Below are 14004 nucleotides of genomic sequence, written 5' to 3'. Positions count from 1 at the left end.
CTACTATATCAATATTGGAGTACTGGCGCGTTTGTAGTTATTTTATGAAACTGCCCAAAAAAGTGTTAGCGCTATCAAAATACATAGATGTAAACAAAAAAAAAACAAAAAAAAACTATATTCAAACTAATGTTGTCCCTTTTTGAAGGGAATACCACACTTAAAGCCTTTTCATTGCTGCCTCACAGACACTGCTACACAGTACCACTACTGTCTCAGCAGATGTTTTTCAGTGCCGGATGTTCTCACTCAAAGTTAATCTCGGACATATTTTTGAGCACTGGTAATATTTGGCAGAAAGTGTAGGGTGTCCTTTCTTTCCCAGACTCCACAGCACAAGGGCAACTCAACTCTGTTTGATTCATTTCAAACAGATTCCCAAAGTTACCTCACACAATGATAACTCAGCTTTGTGGATTACAGTTGTTAAAGGTATTTTTGAGACACACTCACACACAGACTCTCTCACACACACACACACACACACACACGTATTCCCTATTTCTCCCATTATTACACAACTTCTGGGCAGAGATATTACAAATACTATTTTGCTACAGCTCTTCCAACTGCCACATCATCACTGACAGAAAAACTGAACTTTCTGCAGTAATACCGGAAACATCTGGAGAATGCAGCAACAGACAATAATCTCCTTATTTCTAGAGGTGGAATGTGGAATGCAGCTTTGTACATTTACTCAAAATACACTTAAAGGTGCTACGAGGAACTTTTAAATATTTCTGAAACCTCTGATGATCATAAATGACATGTAACAGCAAACGAGGCCATCAGTGCAAATATTATTATTTATTTTTTCTTAATGCCTTTGTCATGGGGTATACGCTTACCCCAGGAACAACAGCTGGCGTAGTAAAAAAAATACCACTTTTGTCCAAAGGGGGTGAAAGAATAAACACAAACTGAACGTTCCTCGGAGCACCTTTAAGTACAAGTTTGAGACAATTGTACGTTAATTGAATATTTTCCTTTCATGCTACTTTACTTCTACTCAGTCCTTTTTCAGGTGAGCTTGGCTTTTTTTAGCTACTTTGATGGAATACCCCCTGATTGGTTCAAATACTTACTGTGTCATAAGAACCAATGCCAATGCCACTAAATCCCCAAATTACATACCCTGCGTTCCAATCCCCATACTTCCCTACTATTTAGTATGCCAGAAAAAAGATTTAGGAAGTCCCACTAGATGCACGTCAATTGTAGTAGGGGAGAACGGGGGAATCTGAGGCATCGGGTAATGTGAGCCACCCCCTGTATCTAGGCAACGGAAAACATTTGTGGTCATGTGAGATATATGTTTTCAAGCCCCTCTCATTTCCCCATGGCCCTGAAAGAGAGGACCTCATGGTGCTGTGGTAAGCATGTTTTTTTCACCAAAATAGGTATTTTGCATGTAAAAGTAAATTTTCTTGCTGTCAACTTAATTAACTGTTGTGCCAAAGCAAATGTATTCACGTAGAAAAACTTCTATCATACATGTTGATGAACTACCAACATATGAAACCATGTGATGCTGATAACTGAAGATTAGCCTGAAATGCTAAGAGAGGTTTTTTCTCAAATTGTGGTGGTGGGGGAAAGTGAGCCAAATGCTGTGGGGGAAAGTGAGCCACTGTCTCACTTTCCCCCACCATGAGGCACAAGTTAAGTTTAGTCTTAAACATATTTTAATGTAATATTACATAACATATGTTTTATTTTAATGTCATACACATTGTAGAAAAGCCATCATGCCAAGGAAATACACCAGGAAGACGACCTGGGGCAACCACACGGAAAGAGCACCTTCTCATCTTTCCCTGTAACCTTCAGGGCTGGAATGTAGAGTAGGCCTAGTTGTAGAGTATGACAGGCTGATGTTATAATCCAGTTGGGTCTTCTCCTGTGTTCTGAGTCCCAGGCTGTTCTCGCTGGTTCTGATTTTCCTATGCTTTGACCCCAAGACACTAGCTGGCTCTAAGGGTCCTGTGTTCTGACCCCCAGACTGTGTTCTAATCTAACTGGTTATATCTTTCATTTGAATCTCATTAAAACCTTTTGAATTATAATATGTTGATTTTGTTCAGAGTTACTTTCAAGTGTTTAGAAAATTAGCTTTGCTTAATTGACCAAACCCCATCATTCTTTTACTAGTCTGACATTAGTTCTGGAATGTGTGGATAGCTTTCAGGATTCTTACTGTTACAATATGTGTTGTTATGGTAGTTTCAGAGTGGAAAAAGTAAGTGGATCAGTTTACCCCACAGCTGGGGTAAAGTGAGCCACATGACAACTTTTTTTTAAACAATCATATTTTCACTGCCCTTTGTCTTGAAAAAATTCAGCTAATGCCCATTTCTAGGAAACATCCTGAATTAATGGGAAATGTGTAAATTTGAGTGATAATTCATTTTAGCTCCCTTAGAGGGGAGCAAATGTAAAAAGTGGCTCAGATTACGCCGTTCTCCCCTATGCTGAAAATAAATAAATGCCCCACTAACTCCAATAGCATTTTGGAGTATTCGTCTTTATTCTCGACATTTCTGGACAGACAAAATGAAAAAAAAAACTTCCTTATCAGATTTATAAAACTCTTCCGTACTTTAGCATGTAGTGTAGTAATCTGTGTATCTGAATCCGAATTTGATGAAAATGGGGGCGGGACCTGATAAGCCTTTGGCTTCTTCCGTCTCCCTTCGGACAACACAAAGTATGATGTATGAATATTTGCAAGAGAAAATTGTGTATTGTGTGGAATTGTCCGAAAGAATAATAAATAAATAAATAAAGTAGTAAAAAGAAAAAGTATGTGATTTGGAACACAGGGATAGTTAGAAGGGTTTGGGTGTACAGGGCCTTTAAAGGCCTACTTCACCGGTTGGAATATGAAGGTGTATTGAACTCAGAGATCTTATTTAGTATAAATGTGCAAAAAAAATTGAAATCGGATCATCTTAGCCTGAGAAAAGGCAGAAAGAGTGTTTTATGGTCTCACTGTCTAACCCTACAGTTTCCTTACTGTGACATCACAGTAAGGGTCAGGAATAACAGGACAGCTGGGCCAAGGGAAGACTAAGGGAAGACTTAGGGAAGAAAAACCTCATTCATTATATTATAATAGTGATTTTATAATGATAGAACGCTGGTTTTGTATGGGTGAAGTATTTTGTTAAATAAATGATCAGAATACTTCCTCCAACCTTTCTTATTTCCTATAAACGTTCTCTTTTACAGGTACACCAGATGTTTCCACTCGCGGTCACTGTGGTTACTAGCGCTTTCTCAACCCATGATGCTTTCTTTCCCGCTCTGGTGCTGAAGTAAATTTGGGCAGCAATAGCTTTTTATACTTTCGTTTTCTCCAAGCCTTTTGTTTTTTTGCAACAGCTATCTTGTGTCAATGTTGCGGTTTTTAAATAGGCCAACTTGACAAAGACGGTACTTGTGTCATTCTGTACAACAAAAAAAACTGTTCTTAAAAAAATTCCTTCTGTGCAAATGTTATCACTACTAGACAAACATTATGACACAAACAACTTCCTCCTCTGTGAGCAGACTTGAACACTATCAAAACCTGACATTATTGGGGTCGCCTTTAGCTCAGTCGGTAAGGTGTCCCCCTCCCGGGCCGGGCCCAGCAGCAGACCTGGGTTCGATTCCCGCCCGCAGTCGTTCTCTGCATGTCACTCCCCTCTCTGCCCCATTTCACCTCTGTCTCTCTGCACTATCAATAAAGCATAAAAATGCCCAAAAAATATCTTAAAAAAAAAAAAAAAAAAACATTAACTGACTTCATTAATCGGACTTCTCTGTTTTTGTGCAGAAGTGAAAACAGTTTCCCCACATTTATTTCTAGTAAATGAGGGAAATTTGCGATAAGAACTACACACGTACATTCCGCAAGAAAAGTTAAAAGGTTTATTTTAGAACTGTAAGTGATCTGTTAATTTGCCTGGACGTTGTGTATGGAGGCAGTTGAAGCTGGATTTACAGAGGATAAGCAATGACAAAATATTTAAACTGAAAATGATCTGATTAGATTTTTTGCTCTAAAAAACATATCACGGATAAAGTTACAACATTTATGAATCAGTGTTAGCTTTCGCTTCGCAAAATTCTGTAACACCCTACAAACAGCGCAAGAGACCTGTGAACTTTTTACCCTCTATTTTGTCATTGTGAAACCGTTTCGGGGCCTCGTTCTCACGCAATAAGTGAGAGCTCACAGAGGAAATGTGCTACAGGTGCACAGCAGAGAGGTGCAGAGTGTGGCCTAACCAACATCCTGACGTCAAAGATACAAATGCACTTCAGATGCAAATATAAAAAACTACCTTTTTCTCCCTCCACTGGTCATTGTCTCATTGAACACTGAGGCATCTAAACGTGTGTGAGTGTCGCTGCTTGCAGGAGCCATGTGTTCGAGGCTTAGTTGCTGCTTTTTCCTCTGCAAATCCTGCAAATCAGAAGGTAAGACACTAGAAAAAGCTATTTGCAAATATACAGCTCCGGAAAAAAAATTAAGAGACCACTCCAAATGTTCAGTGTCTCTTGTTTTACTATTTCTCGGCATATGTTTGAGTAGAATGAACATTTTGGTTTTATAATATAAACTACTGACAAGGTTTCTACCAAATTCCCAATAAATATATTGTCATCAAGGGCGACTGTGGCTCAGTTGGTAGAGCCGATGATCAAAGGGTTGGAGGTTTGATCCCCGCCCTGCCACTTGTGTCATAGTTGTTGTGTCCTTGGGCAAGACACTTCACCCACCTTGCCTCGTGTGAATGTCTATAGTTAGCCTGCTATCGGTGTATGAACGAGTGTGTGAATGGTAACGTGTAAATGGGAACAGGTCTCCCTTGCAAAAGAGTCTTCGGACTCAATGGGATTTACCTGTATAAATAAAGGTTAAAGAAAAAACAAGACACCTTTTTGACTTTTTATTTTTTTGCTTAACATTTATCTTTTAGTTTAAACATTGTCATAGAAACCTGTTAAGTAGAGTACGCCATGTTAGTTGTTTATTTTGATTTTGTCCTTTGTTTGTGTGTTGACTTTTTAAGTTATCTCTGTTTGTGTTCCTAAAAAAAAAAATCCAAAAATAATGTATTTACAACAAAAAAATTAACAAACCAAAGTCACATTTCTGAGAAAAAGCTGCAACTGTTAACGTCAACCTTTTCATTTTCGAGAGCACTTTGCGCAAACTGGAAGAGTGCTACATAAAAAACAATTACTATAATTATTTTGTAAGACATTTTTTTTTACGACTTCTAAACAACACTATAAAGTTTTTACGACGAGTGTGTGAGCATCCTGCAAGTTAGACATCATAAGGTCACAAACTCTCCTTATCTCATTCTACATTTCTCTTTATCATTTGTTCACATTGATGTATTTGCATTATATTTATATTGTGTCTGTTGTCTTTTTGTTTTTTTCATTGCATTTGTTTGACTCAACATTATTGCAAATGAGGGTCACTCACCAATGAATTGATCTCTCGAGTATAAATAAAGGTTGAATGAAATGAAATGAAATGAAATCTCCCTTGATCTGAACTTGGGGGATTTTTTATGTAAAAGAAAATGGAGAAACTGTAGATGGTTCTTCTACAGACACTTGAATAGACAGTTAATTAATTTTCCCGTCCCCTTCTTAAATAAACTGAATTGAATAGAATTGAGGTAAGAGTCTTTACTAACACATCTCTCCTCTGCTACATGTCCTGCATTCAAACTAGTAACTTGAGTAGAAGTAGAAAAGAGTTGGCAGTGAAATCAATTTAAAGAGCCAAGAGTAAAAGTTCTCATTAAAGCAAATTATTCCTATTCAGAGTGAAAATATAATAGATAATGGGGTGTATGATGCCAAGAAGGTCTGTACGATATTTCACAACAATGCATGGAACTCTTATTGAGATATTTCACTTTTCCACACATGAGCAATCTAGAGTGTTGCCTCAGTGAGGAAGTGGTTCTAAAAAAAAAGTATGGCTTGCCTGTGTGTGTGTGTGTGTGTGTGTGTGTGTGTGTGTGTGTGTGTGTGTGTGTGAACGTGCATCTGTGTGTCTGTCTGCCTGTGTGTGTGTGTCTGTGTGTGTGTGTGTGTTTGTGTGTCTTTCCGCTACTCATTTTAATATTCATGGTGTGTGTGTAGCAGGAGGAGTCTGTGTGTGTTTATAAAGCCCCTCTGACTCACAGCCTGTCACACAAACAGCAGCGACTGTGGGCTCAGGGTGAGTTGGTATTTATCTGTCTGTGAGGACCCCGTTCACTCACTGCAAATTACTGCATATTACAATTCATTTGGTTTATTTTCAATATGCTGGGACTTGCTGTGAGTGTGTGTGTGTGTGTGTGTGTGTGTGTGTGTGTGTGTGTGTGTGTGTGTGTGTGTGTGTTTTTTTTTCATATTATCTGTAATTTGTTTTAATCATGGTGGCATTTTTATATTGAGTTTACTTTATATTTGTAAGGACCTATGCAGCTATTTATGTTTACTTTCATATAATATGCCGTGGAGAGGGATGATGATATGTTATTTCTGTGCACCAGGCAAAACATAACTTTTTAAATAAATTTCTCTTTTTTAATTGACTCATTTTTGGCCTCTCTCTTTGTCTCCGTGGACTCGTCAGACTCATCAGACTCTTCAGACTCCCAGACAGCGAAGATGCGTATCCGGTCCGACAGCACGGGCATCCTCGGGTTGTTTAACTTCAGGAGAAACCAGAGAACCGCTCCAGTCTCTGTCAACAACAACAACACCAACAAATCATCCACCCTGACTGACGGACAACACTCACCCCGCCAAGAGGAGCCCAAACACGGTCAGTCAGGCTGCATTAAGAGGTTAAGAACATCCAGGAACCAAGTGGTTTAAGTTTAAAATTCGGGCTTAAGTCACTTATTGTAGTTTTAATGTAGTAGCCTCTGTAAGTGTATGCAAGTGTATTGATTAATGCAGGAATATAACAGTCATAACACATAGCTGTATGGATGGATGGATGGATGGATATATGGATGGAGTGATAGACAGACAGACAGACAGACAGACAGACAGACAGACAGACAGACAGACAGACAGACAGACAGACAGACAGACAGATTGTTAATTTATTGAACATGTCAGCAACATATAAGCAACAAATAACTCAAATAACCAATTCAGTCATGTTCAAAAGGGGAAAGGATCAGAAACTACTTGGTATATAAGTTGATAAAATGAATTCACAGCTGCAGCCCTAAATATAGTCTGTTTGTCTCTTTCCAGGAAGTTTATAAATGCCTCTATATCGTGATAAACAACAATCTGTAACTCTCTCTCTTCACACAGTGACCCGAACATTTGAGCAGCTGCTCGAGGCGCAACAGTTCTGTGAAGCCGGAGAGATTCTGATCCAGAGAGAGGAGCGTCTGTTTGGTGAAACACAAGAGACAGAATCCCTCACAGACCACGATGAAGAAGTAGAAAAGCTCTCTAATGACTATGGCATTCTGAAAGGGCTTGTACTGCAGGCTCTGAGACTATCTCTCAGTGCTGGAGAGGTCAATACCGAGGCTTTGACGTCCGCTATAAAGGCCTTCATTCAAGATGAGAACCAGGACAAGCGGTGGCAAACGAGGGGAAGGACACCCCCAATATGGAGGCCCGGAGGCTGGACGAAAATCCACGATTCGACGCTCCAAAGTTTGGTTGAAGAGCGCTTGGACAACCCATCAACGTCCCCTAGTGACCTAGAGAATCAGTCTTCTATCCAAGCGGACGTCCTACACATGGGGAAGCAGCTAAAGGATGATTTGCTATTCGTGGTGGAAGCGGTGAAGAGTTGTTACCCGCCCGAGATGGATATCTGTAATTTTTACGCGAGAATTTACCATCAAGCTCTCGGTGCAAGACTCAGAAAGATCGCAGATTTCGGGCTGGGGCACAAGGACTGCACGTACCTCCTGAGATGGGTCAACGAGTTCTATCCACAGTGAGTAAAGACGAGGATTTATGTAATGGAAGATGTATAGCCAACAGGAAATAGTGTTCCATTGTTTTTAGAAGGAGTAGTATGTAACTGTCAGTGATTCATATGACAGGAAGTGAAAGATTTGAACAATATCCGTAGTTCCAAAGCAACGGGATATTATCCTTGACACAGTGAGCATAAGCGAGAAAACTAATTCCCCCTTAGAATGCCATGATTGACCAGTCAGAACACAGCATTTATCAGTGTTTATAAGAGTAATACTTTTGAATGATTTTGGTTTTCCAGAAGATGAATTATTTTGTTGTTGGTGCTTATGTCTCTCTCTTCCACAATAAGGCTTAAACTTCCACATTTAAGAAGACAAAATAAATATTACAATGTAATGAGCAGATAGCCCTCAATTTTACCAATTCAATTCATGCTTTCCAAACTCTTTGAATAGCTCCCCACTTTAAGACAAGTCCGTTTTCAGTTTCTAGGGCACAAAAACAGCCCTTTCCTTTAACCACTACACCACAAAACAGGTTGCCTTGTTGGGAAATTTTGAAAAGTACAAGAATATTAGGCAACCAGCATCTGGGGAAAAAATGAATTCAATATCTACTGCAAGACTGAAAAAACGCACTTGAAATCATAATCCTATAATTTTAATAAAATTCTTCATATCTCCTGTCTGTCAGAATCCTGCAGAAGCCTCAGCTGGCCGGTGTAGTGGATGTGACAGCGTTGGGGAAACTTCTCCCCGAAGAATTACTGGAGCCTCTGAAGGAACAGTACCTCAGCAGACAACAGGTAAACAAAGCCGATTCCTACACGTTTGGTGTGTCTAATATTTTATGCTTTCACCTGTGCAGCTCAATTTAAAGCTACTGTGCGTAACTTCTGGTGCCCCCATGAGGAATTCTGAGCAACATCACAACATGGAACATGTGTTTAGTGATCTTGCATGGATGTTTATTCCTTCTGCTCTACATCCAGGTTTTTTTCTTAGCAGTAGAATCAGCAACTGGAAGATTTCGTGTGCGCTTTTTGGGGATATTTCTGACACCAGTTTGTAAACACTTTCATACCGAGAAATACAGAGAGACTTTTGTGAAGCTCATAGGCTTTTATCAACTTTGTGTCAACCTGTTTGGAAATGGCTTGAATATAGCCAACAGTCATTTACATGAAAAAGTTACGCACTATAGCTTTAAATGCTTTACACTTAAAAACTCAACCTGTGCATGAAAGACTGTGTATTATTATTAAGCATGGTGGTATTGTGCTTTCAGGAGGAGCTGTGGACCTACATGGGCCGCATCCTGGACGAGGAGAAGCTGGAATGGAGCGAAGGAAAGGAACCCAAGAGAGAAGACGGCTGCTTCACCAGCACTGTGGCCTATGACATCATACAGGTAGAGAATCAATAAAGCAATGCAATTTTTAAAGCGGATTTAATGTATTTTTTTTCACAATAACAATATAGCGTCGCTTTCGGGCTGCATAAGCTTTCAAAACCCCAATGTACTCCACCTGCAAAAAGTTGAGAATAGCTGGCGAGCATAGTAGAGCAGCCAGATAAAGTAGAGCATGCACTACTGCTACCAGAGTAATGGTTCAGTTTCTTTCATTGACGTGTTTGCAAAAAAAATAATGAAATAGTAAAAGTAGTAGAAATCAGAACTTTACAGTTATTTTTAAATGCTGAAATTGATCTGTGTCCACCATCTTTCTTCAGCTTATCAATGGCGCGGTGACTTCAACTGAAAAGATTTTGGGAGACGGACAGAAGGCCCAGACCACTACGCAACAACTGGACGATTTCATGAAAAGGTAACGAGACTCACGGCCATTTTAAATGTTTAAAGGTGCTCCGAGGAACTTTCAATTTGTGTTAATTATTGCAACCCCTTTGGACAAAAGCGGTAGTGTTTTTACTACGCCAGCTGTTGTTCCTGGGTGAGCGTATACCCATGACAAAGGCATTAAGAAAACTATATAGAAATTCCATTCTTTGCACTGATGGTCTCGTTTGCTGCCACATGTAATTCACGATCATCAGAGGGAAAGTGTGACTGTTTCAGAAATGTTTAAAAGTTCCTCGTAGCATCTGTAAAAAGGCATTTTGTCCTAATAACAACAACATTGTGAAAACTGAAAAGAAACAGTTTTCATTCAAATAAAATCTCTCTCAGCCTCAGGACCTTTCTGAATGACGTCATGAAGCAAAACAAAGTGAACAGCGGTCCGATCGTCAAGGCCAACCTCCACTGTATCCAACAGTTCACGTACGTTTCTAACATTTAAATAATGTTTTGTGATGAGATGGTATTTAACCCCTTCATGCATGAATTACAACAAACTCAGTCATGATTTTTCCCTCTTTATGCATGAAAAAATGACTTAATTTCAAGTTTTTTTTCAATCAAAGTAATTTATGTTTAAATTACGATATACAAATATAATAATTTTAAAAGTGGAGTCAGCAATTCTGGAGAATGCTTGTTGTAAAAATCACTTTTTATCAAAATCAGTGAAAACCTCCTCACGATACGCTACCTGTCTGTACTGTGCCTGCTCTGAAAAAAAATCTAGTCTTTTTTTCTCCACCTTTTAATATAAAATCTTCTCTGTTGGCTGATGAAGAACTATACCATCAAACCCCCGGATGCACATATAAGTAAACAGCTTTTAAATAGACTACCGTGGGTTAAAGGTTTTGGGTAAAAAAAAATTATAAGATATTTCCCTGTTTGCTAATGTGTCGTCTGTCGGTCCGTCTGCAGGGACGTCCTGGATAAGAAGAGACATTTGTTCCCAGACGATGTTCGGGAAAACTGTTTGAATGTTCTGAAGGACATGAAAGAATCTGCCCACGTGTATCTACTGAAACCTGTGCACGAGAGCCTCAGGGTAAGTTCATTAAAATCAGATTCAAATACAGTTTTTAAATCGTCAACAAATATCATGAAAAAAATATCTGTGATGAGATCCAAAGCGTATGAGGAGACCAATCATAACACACTTACCTGATTTTTACTTTGAGGAACTTTCAATTTGTATTAATTCTAGCACCTCTTTGTACAAAAGCGGTAGTGTTTTTACTACACCAGCTGTTGTTCCTGGGTGAGTGTATACCCATGACAAAGGCATTAAGAAAAACTATATAAAAAAAAAGCATTCTTTGCACTGACGGTCTCGTTTGCTGTTACATGTCATTTATGATCATCAGAGGAAAGATTAGACTGTTTCATAAATATTTAAAAGTTCCTCGTAGCCACTTTAAAATCTGGATATTTGCAGAAATATTCTGAATATTAGTTCTCTGTTGAAGTGGATGTAAGTGGGGTGACTGTGGCTCAGGTGGTAGAGCGGGTCGGCCGATGATCAAAGGGTTGGAGGTTCGATCCCCGCCCTGCCACCTGTGTCATAGTTGTTGTGTCCTTGGGCAAGACACTTCACCCACCTTGCCTCGTGTGAATGTCGATAGTTAGCCTGCTATCGGTGTATGAATGTTTGTGTGAATGGTAACGTGTAAATGGGAACAGGTCTCCCTTGCAAAAGAGTCTTCGGACTCAATGGGATATACCTGTATAAATAAAGGTTAAAAAAAAAAGTTTAAACTGTCTAATGTGTCATTGTCCCTCTCAGCCACAGTACCGCACGCTGGGGACCTGCGACTGGCTGAACAAGCCTCTGTTTGAGAAGCTGCTGGACTGCGCTGAGAACCAGATGAAATATCTACAGGGATCCACTCAACCCTGTCACCAGGTAAATGAAAGAAAAGCATTACACACAATTGCTATTTTGGTTTTGAAGAAGTTTTTTTTTAATGCAAATCATGTTAAAGGTGCAGTGTGTAATATGACATCATCAAGAAAGTTCTACAAAGTTCTAGAATGCAACACTCCCTGGGTAACCCCAACCCTTTCGAATAATAATAGAAGCTACAGTGGCCTTCAAGGACAAGAACAATTCTAAATTTTAAACAATGCACCTGATGACATTCCAACTATGACACTTTCAAGATGGCGGCACTAGGCCTTGGTCCAAAATATGCAGAAATATGGACATATATGAGACCCTTTCTAAGGGGAAAAAAAATAATTAAAAAATGTTCAGCTATTATGCACTAAATTAAATGTACTTATGGATATTATAATTACTTTCTACAAAATCTGCTAGGAAATAAAACCCAAAATTCTACACACTGCAGGTTTAAGTTGAGTATTACACTGTAGTTTAAATGTTGCTGTATTTGTTCTCCTGTGAGCCATTAGTTACAATTTCTAAGAACAAATAAATGTGAATAAATTCAAAAGGGCGAGATGCATCGTCTGTGTTTTAATATCGTTTTGCTCATGAGATATTGATACCGGAAATTCTATTTTTTTCAATCTTTATATTCGACATTTCAACTATTTTCTCAAAGTGCAGAATAAAAAAAATAATATATAAATTTGCCTGGAAATGTCCTCTCAATTGGTTCATCAAACAAGTAAAAGAAAAAAAAATAGAATCAGAATTTTACGCTGTTTTGTTAAAAAAAAAAATGCTTGCCGTGATTTCTGATTGGATGAGTGTATTAATTTACCAGAAGCTGATTGGCCAGCTGCACGAGGAAGTGACAGCAGAGTATGTGAAGAGGCTTATGAAAGGAAAAGTCAAACTGAAGGACAAGACGCAGCAGCTGGCGGCGTACAAGACCGTGAGAGACGACGCCGAGAGTTTACACGATTTGTTCAGCAAAATGGTGAGAACTCAAGCACCAAAACTGACAAATATAATATAATGGGGCTTTCCATTTTTTATTCACTTTTCAAATGTCTATTCTTTCCATACTTGATGTATTTAAATCTTGATATTTAATGCCCCTGTAAAGCACTTTCAATGGCTTTTTGTCTGAATTGTGCTATAGAAATAAACTTGCCTTGCCTTTTAAAATAGGGTTACATATGCTACTCGTTTTCCTTCAAGATAGTACCCATCATAGAACCGCCTCTGTGTAGCTGTTCGTCATAGCCTAGGCTCTGTAAATGGACATGTTGCTATACGGTGGGCCTCCTTTTTTTTTACATACCCTTTGTTTACATACCAGTTTACAGAGCCTAGGCTGTGTATTAACACTGCATTCTTTTTTCAGTGTACACAAAGTCATACAGATACCAGATCGTGAGCAGATATTCACTGATTTTGACAGAAAGGGATTTTGACAACAAGCGTTCTTGACCTTTAAAACTCATCCCAGGGGTCTGAGTAATAAGTGATCCATGGGAAAATCCAGTGTAAAAACTCCAACTCAGTGACTGATAAAGCAATCTCCCACTCAAACAAGGAGGAGTGTAGATTACTGTTGGAGAGAAGACACACACACACACACACGCGCGCGCACACACACACACACACACACACACACACACACACACACACACACACGACTGATGTAACTGTTTTGTTTTCAGGGATCAAAGGAAGATTGGTTGAAGGAAATACTCACCACAATTGCAGAAGTGTTGAAACTCCAAGACCTCCCCGCCATACAGATGCAAGTTGTGTCGCTCGGTACTGCTTACCCTGACCTCAGGTAACCTTATACAGTGTATACAGTATTTAATTCACAGACAGACAGACAGACAGACAGACAGACAGACAGACAGACAGACAGACAGACAGACAGACAGAAAGACTGACTGACTGACAGACAGACAGACAGACAGACAGACACAGTTTGAGAGTAAACAAACCAGCTCTTCAGAGGGAGGGACAACAGGATGTGAACATATGTTTAGATGTTTCCTGGAAGCCGAGTGCATTTACCAGATAAAAACAACTTGATGCCAGATGTCCTCAGTGTCAGTAAGAAAGCTGAAGTACTCTGCACTGTAAATATGAAAAAAGTTAGGAAAACTCTAAATTTCAAGAAAACTGAGAAAATCTTTTGAGTTTGAAAAAAGTTAGGAAAACTCTAAATTTCAAGAAAACTGAGAAAATCTTTTGAGTTTTAAGGTTAAAAGTTTGAAGGAGAACTGCCTACATTT

The 14004-nt window shown here is 39.1% G+C and overlaps 1 protein-coding gene across 1 annotated transcript in view; it reads left to right on the top strand.

Moving 5' to 3' along the window:
- Positions 1 to 6230: 6230 nt before the first annotated feature.
- The window catches only part of tnfaip2b (tumor necrosis factor, alpha-induced protein 2b), an 8376-nt gene continuing 602 nt past the window's right edge, over positions 6231 to 14004 (top strand). The window contains exons 1-11 of the mRNA XM_080042858.1: positions 6231 to 6241; positions 6644 to 6835; positions 7342 to 7984; positions 8665 to 8776; positions 9259 to 9381; positions 9705 to 9799; positions 10162 to 10254; positions 10753 to 10879; positions 11618 to 11737; positions 12564 to 12719; positions 13429 to 13550. Of these exons, the coding sequence (XP_079898984.1) occupies positions 6679 to 6835; positions 7342 to 7984; positions 8665 to 8776; positions 9259 to 9381; positions 9705 to 9799; positions 10162 to 10254; positions 10753 to 10879; positions 11618 to 11737; positions 12564 to 12719; positions 13429 to 13550 (1748 nt within the window). The 5' untranslated portion in view covers positions 6231 to 6241; positions 6644 to 6678. The remainder of the gene's footprint in view (positions 6242 to 6643; positions 6836 to 7341; positions 7985 to 8664; positions 8777 to 9258; positions 9382 to 9704; positions 9800 to 10161; positions 10255 to 10752; positions 10880 to 11617; positions 11738 to 12563; positions 12720 to 13428; positions 13551 to 14004) is intronic.

This window comes from Ammodytes marinus (assembly GCF_949987685.1).
Source record: "Ammodytes marinus genome assembly, chromosome: 15".
NCBI classification, from domain to species: Eukaryota; Metazoa; Chordata; class Actinopteri; order Uranoscopiformes; family Ammodytidae; genus Ammodytes; species Ammodytes marinus.
Note: the sequence above shows the minus strand (reverse complement) of the source record. Positions and strands in the feature narration are given on the sequence as shown.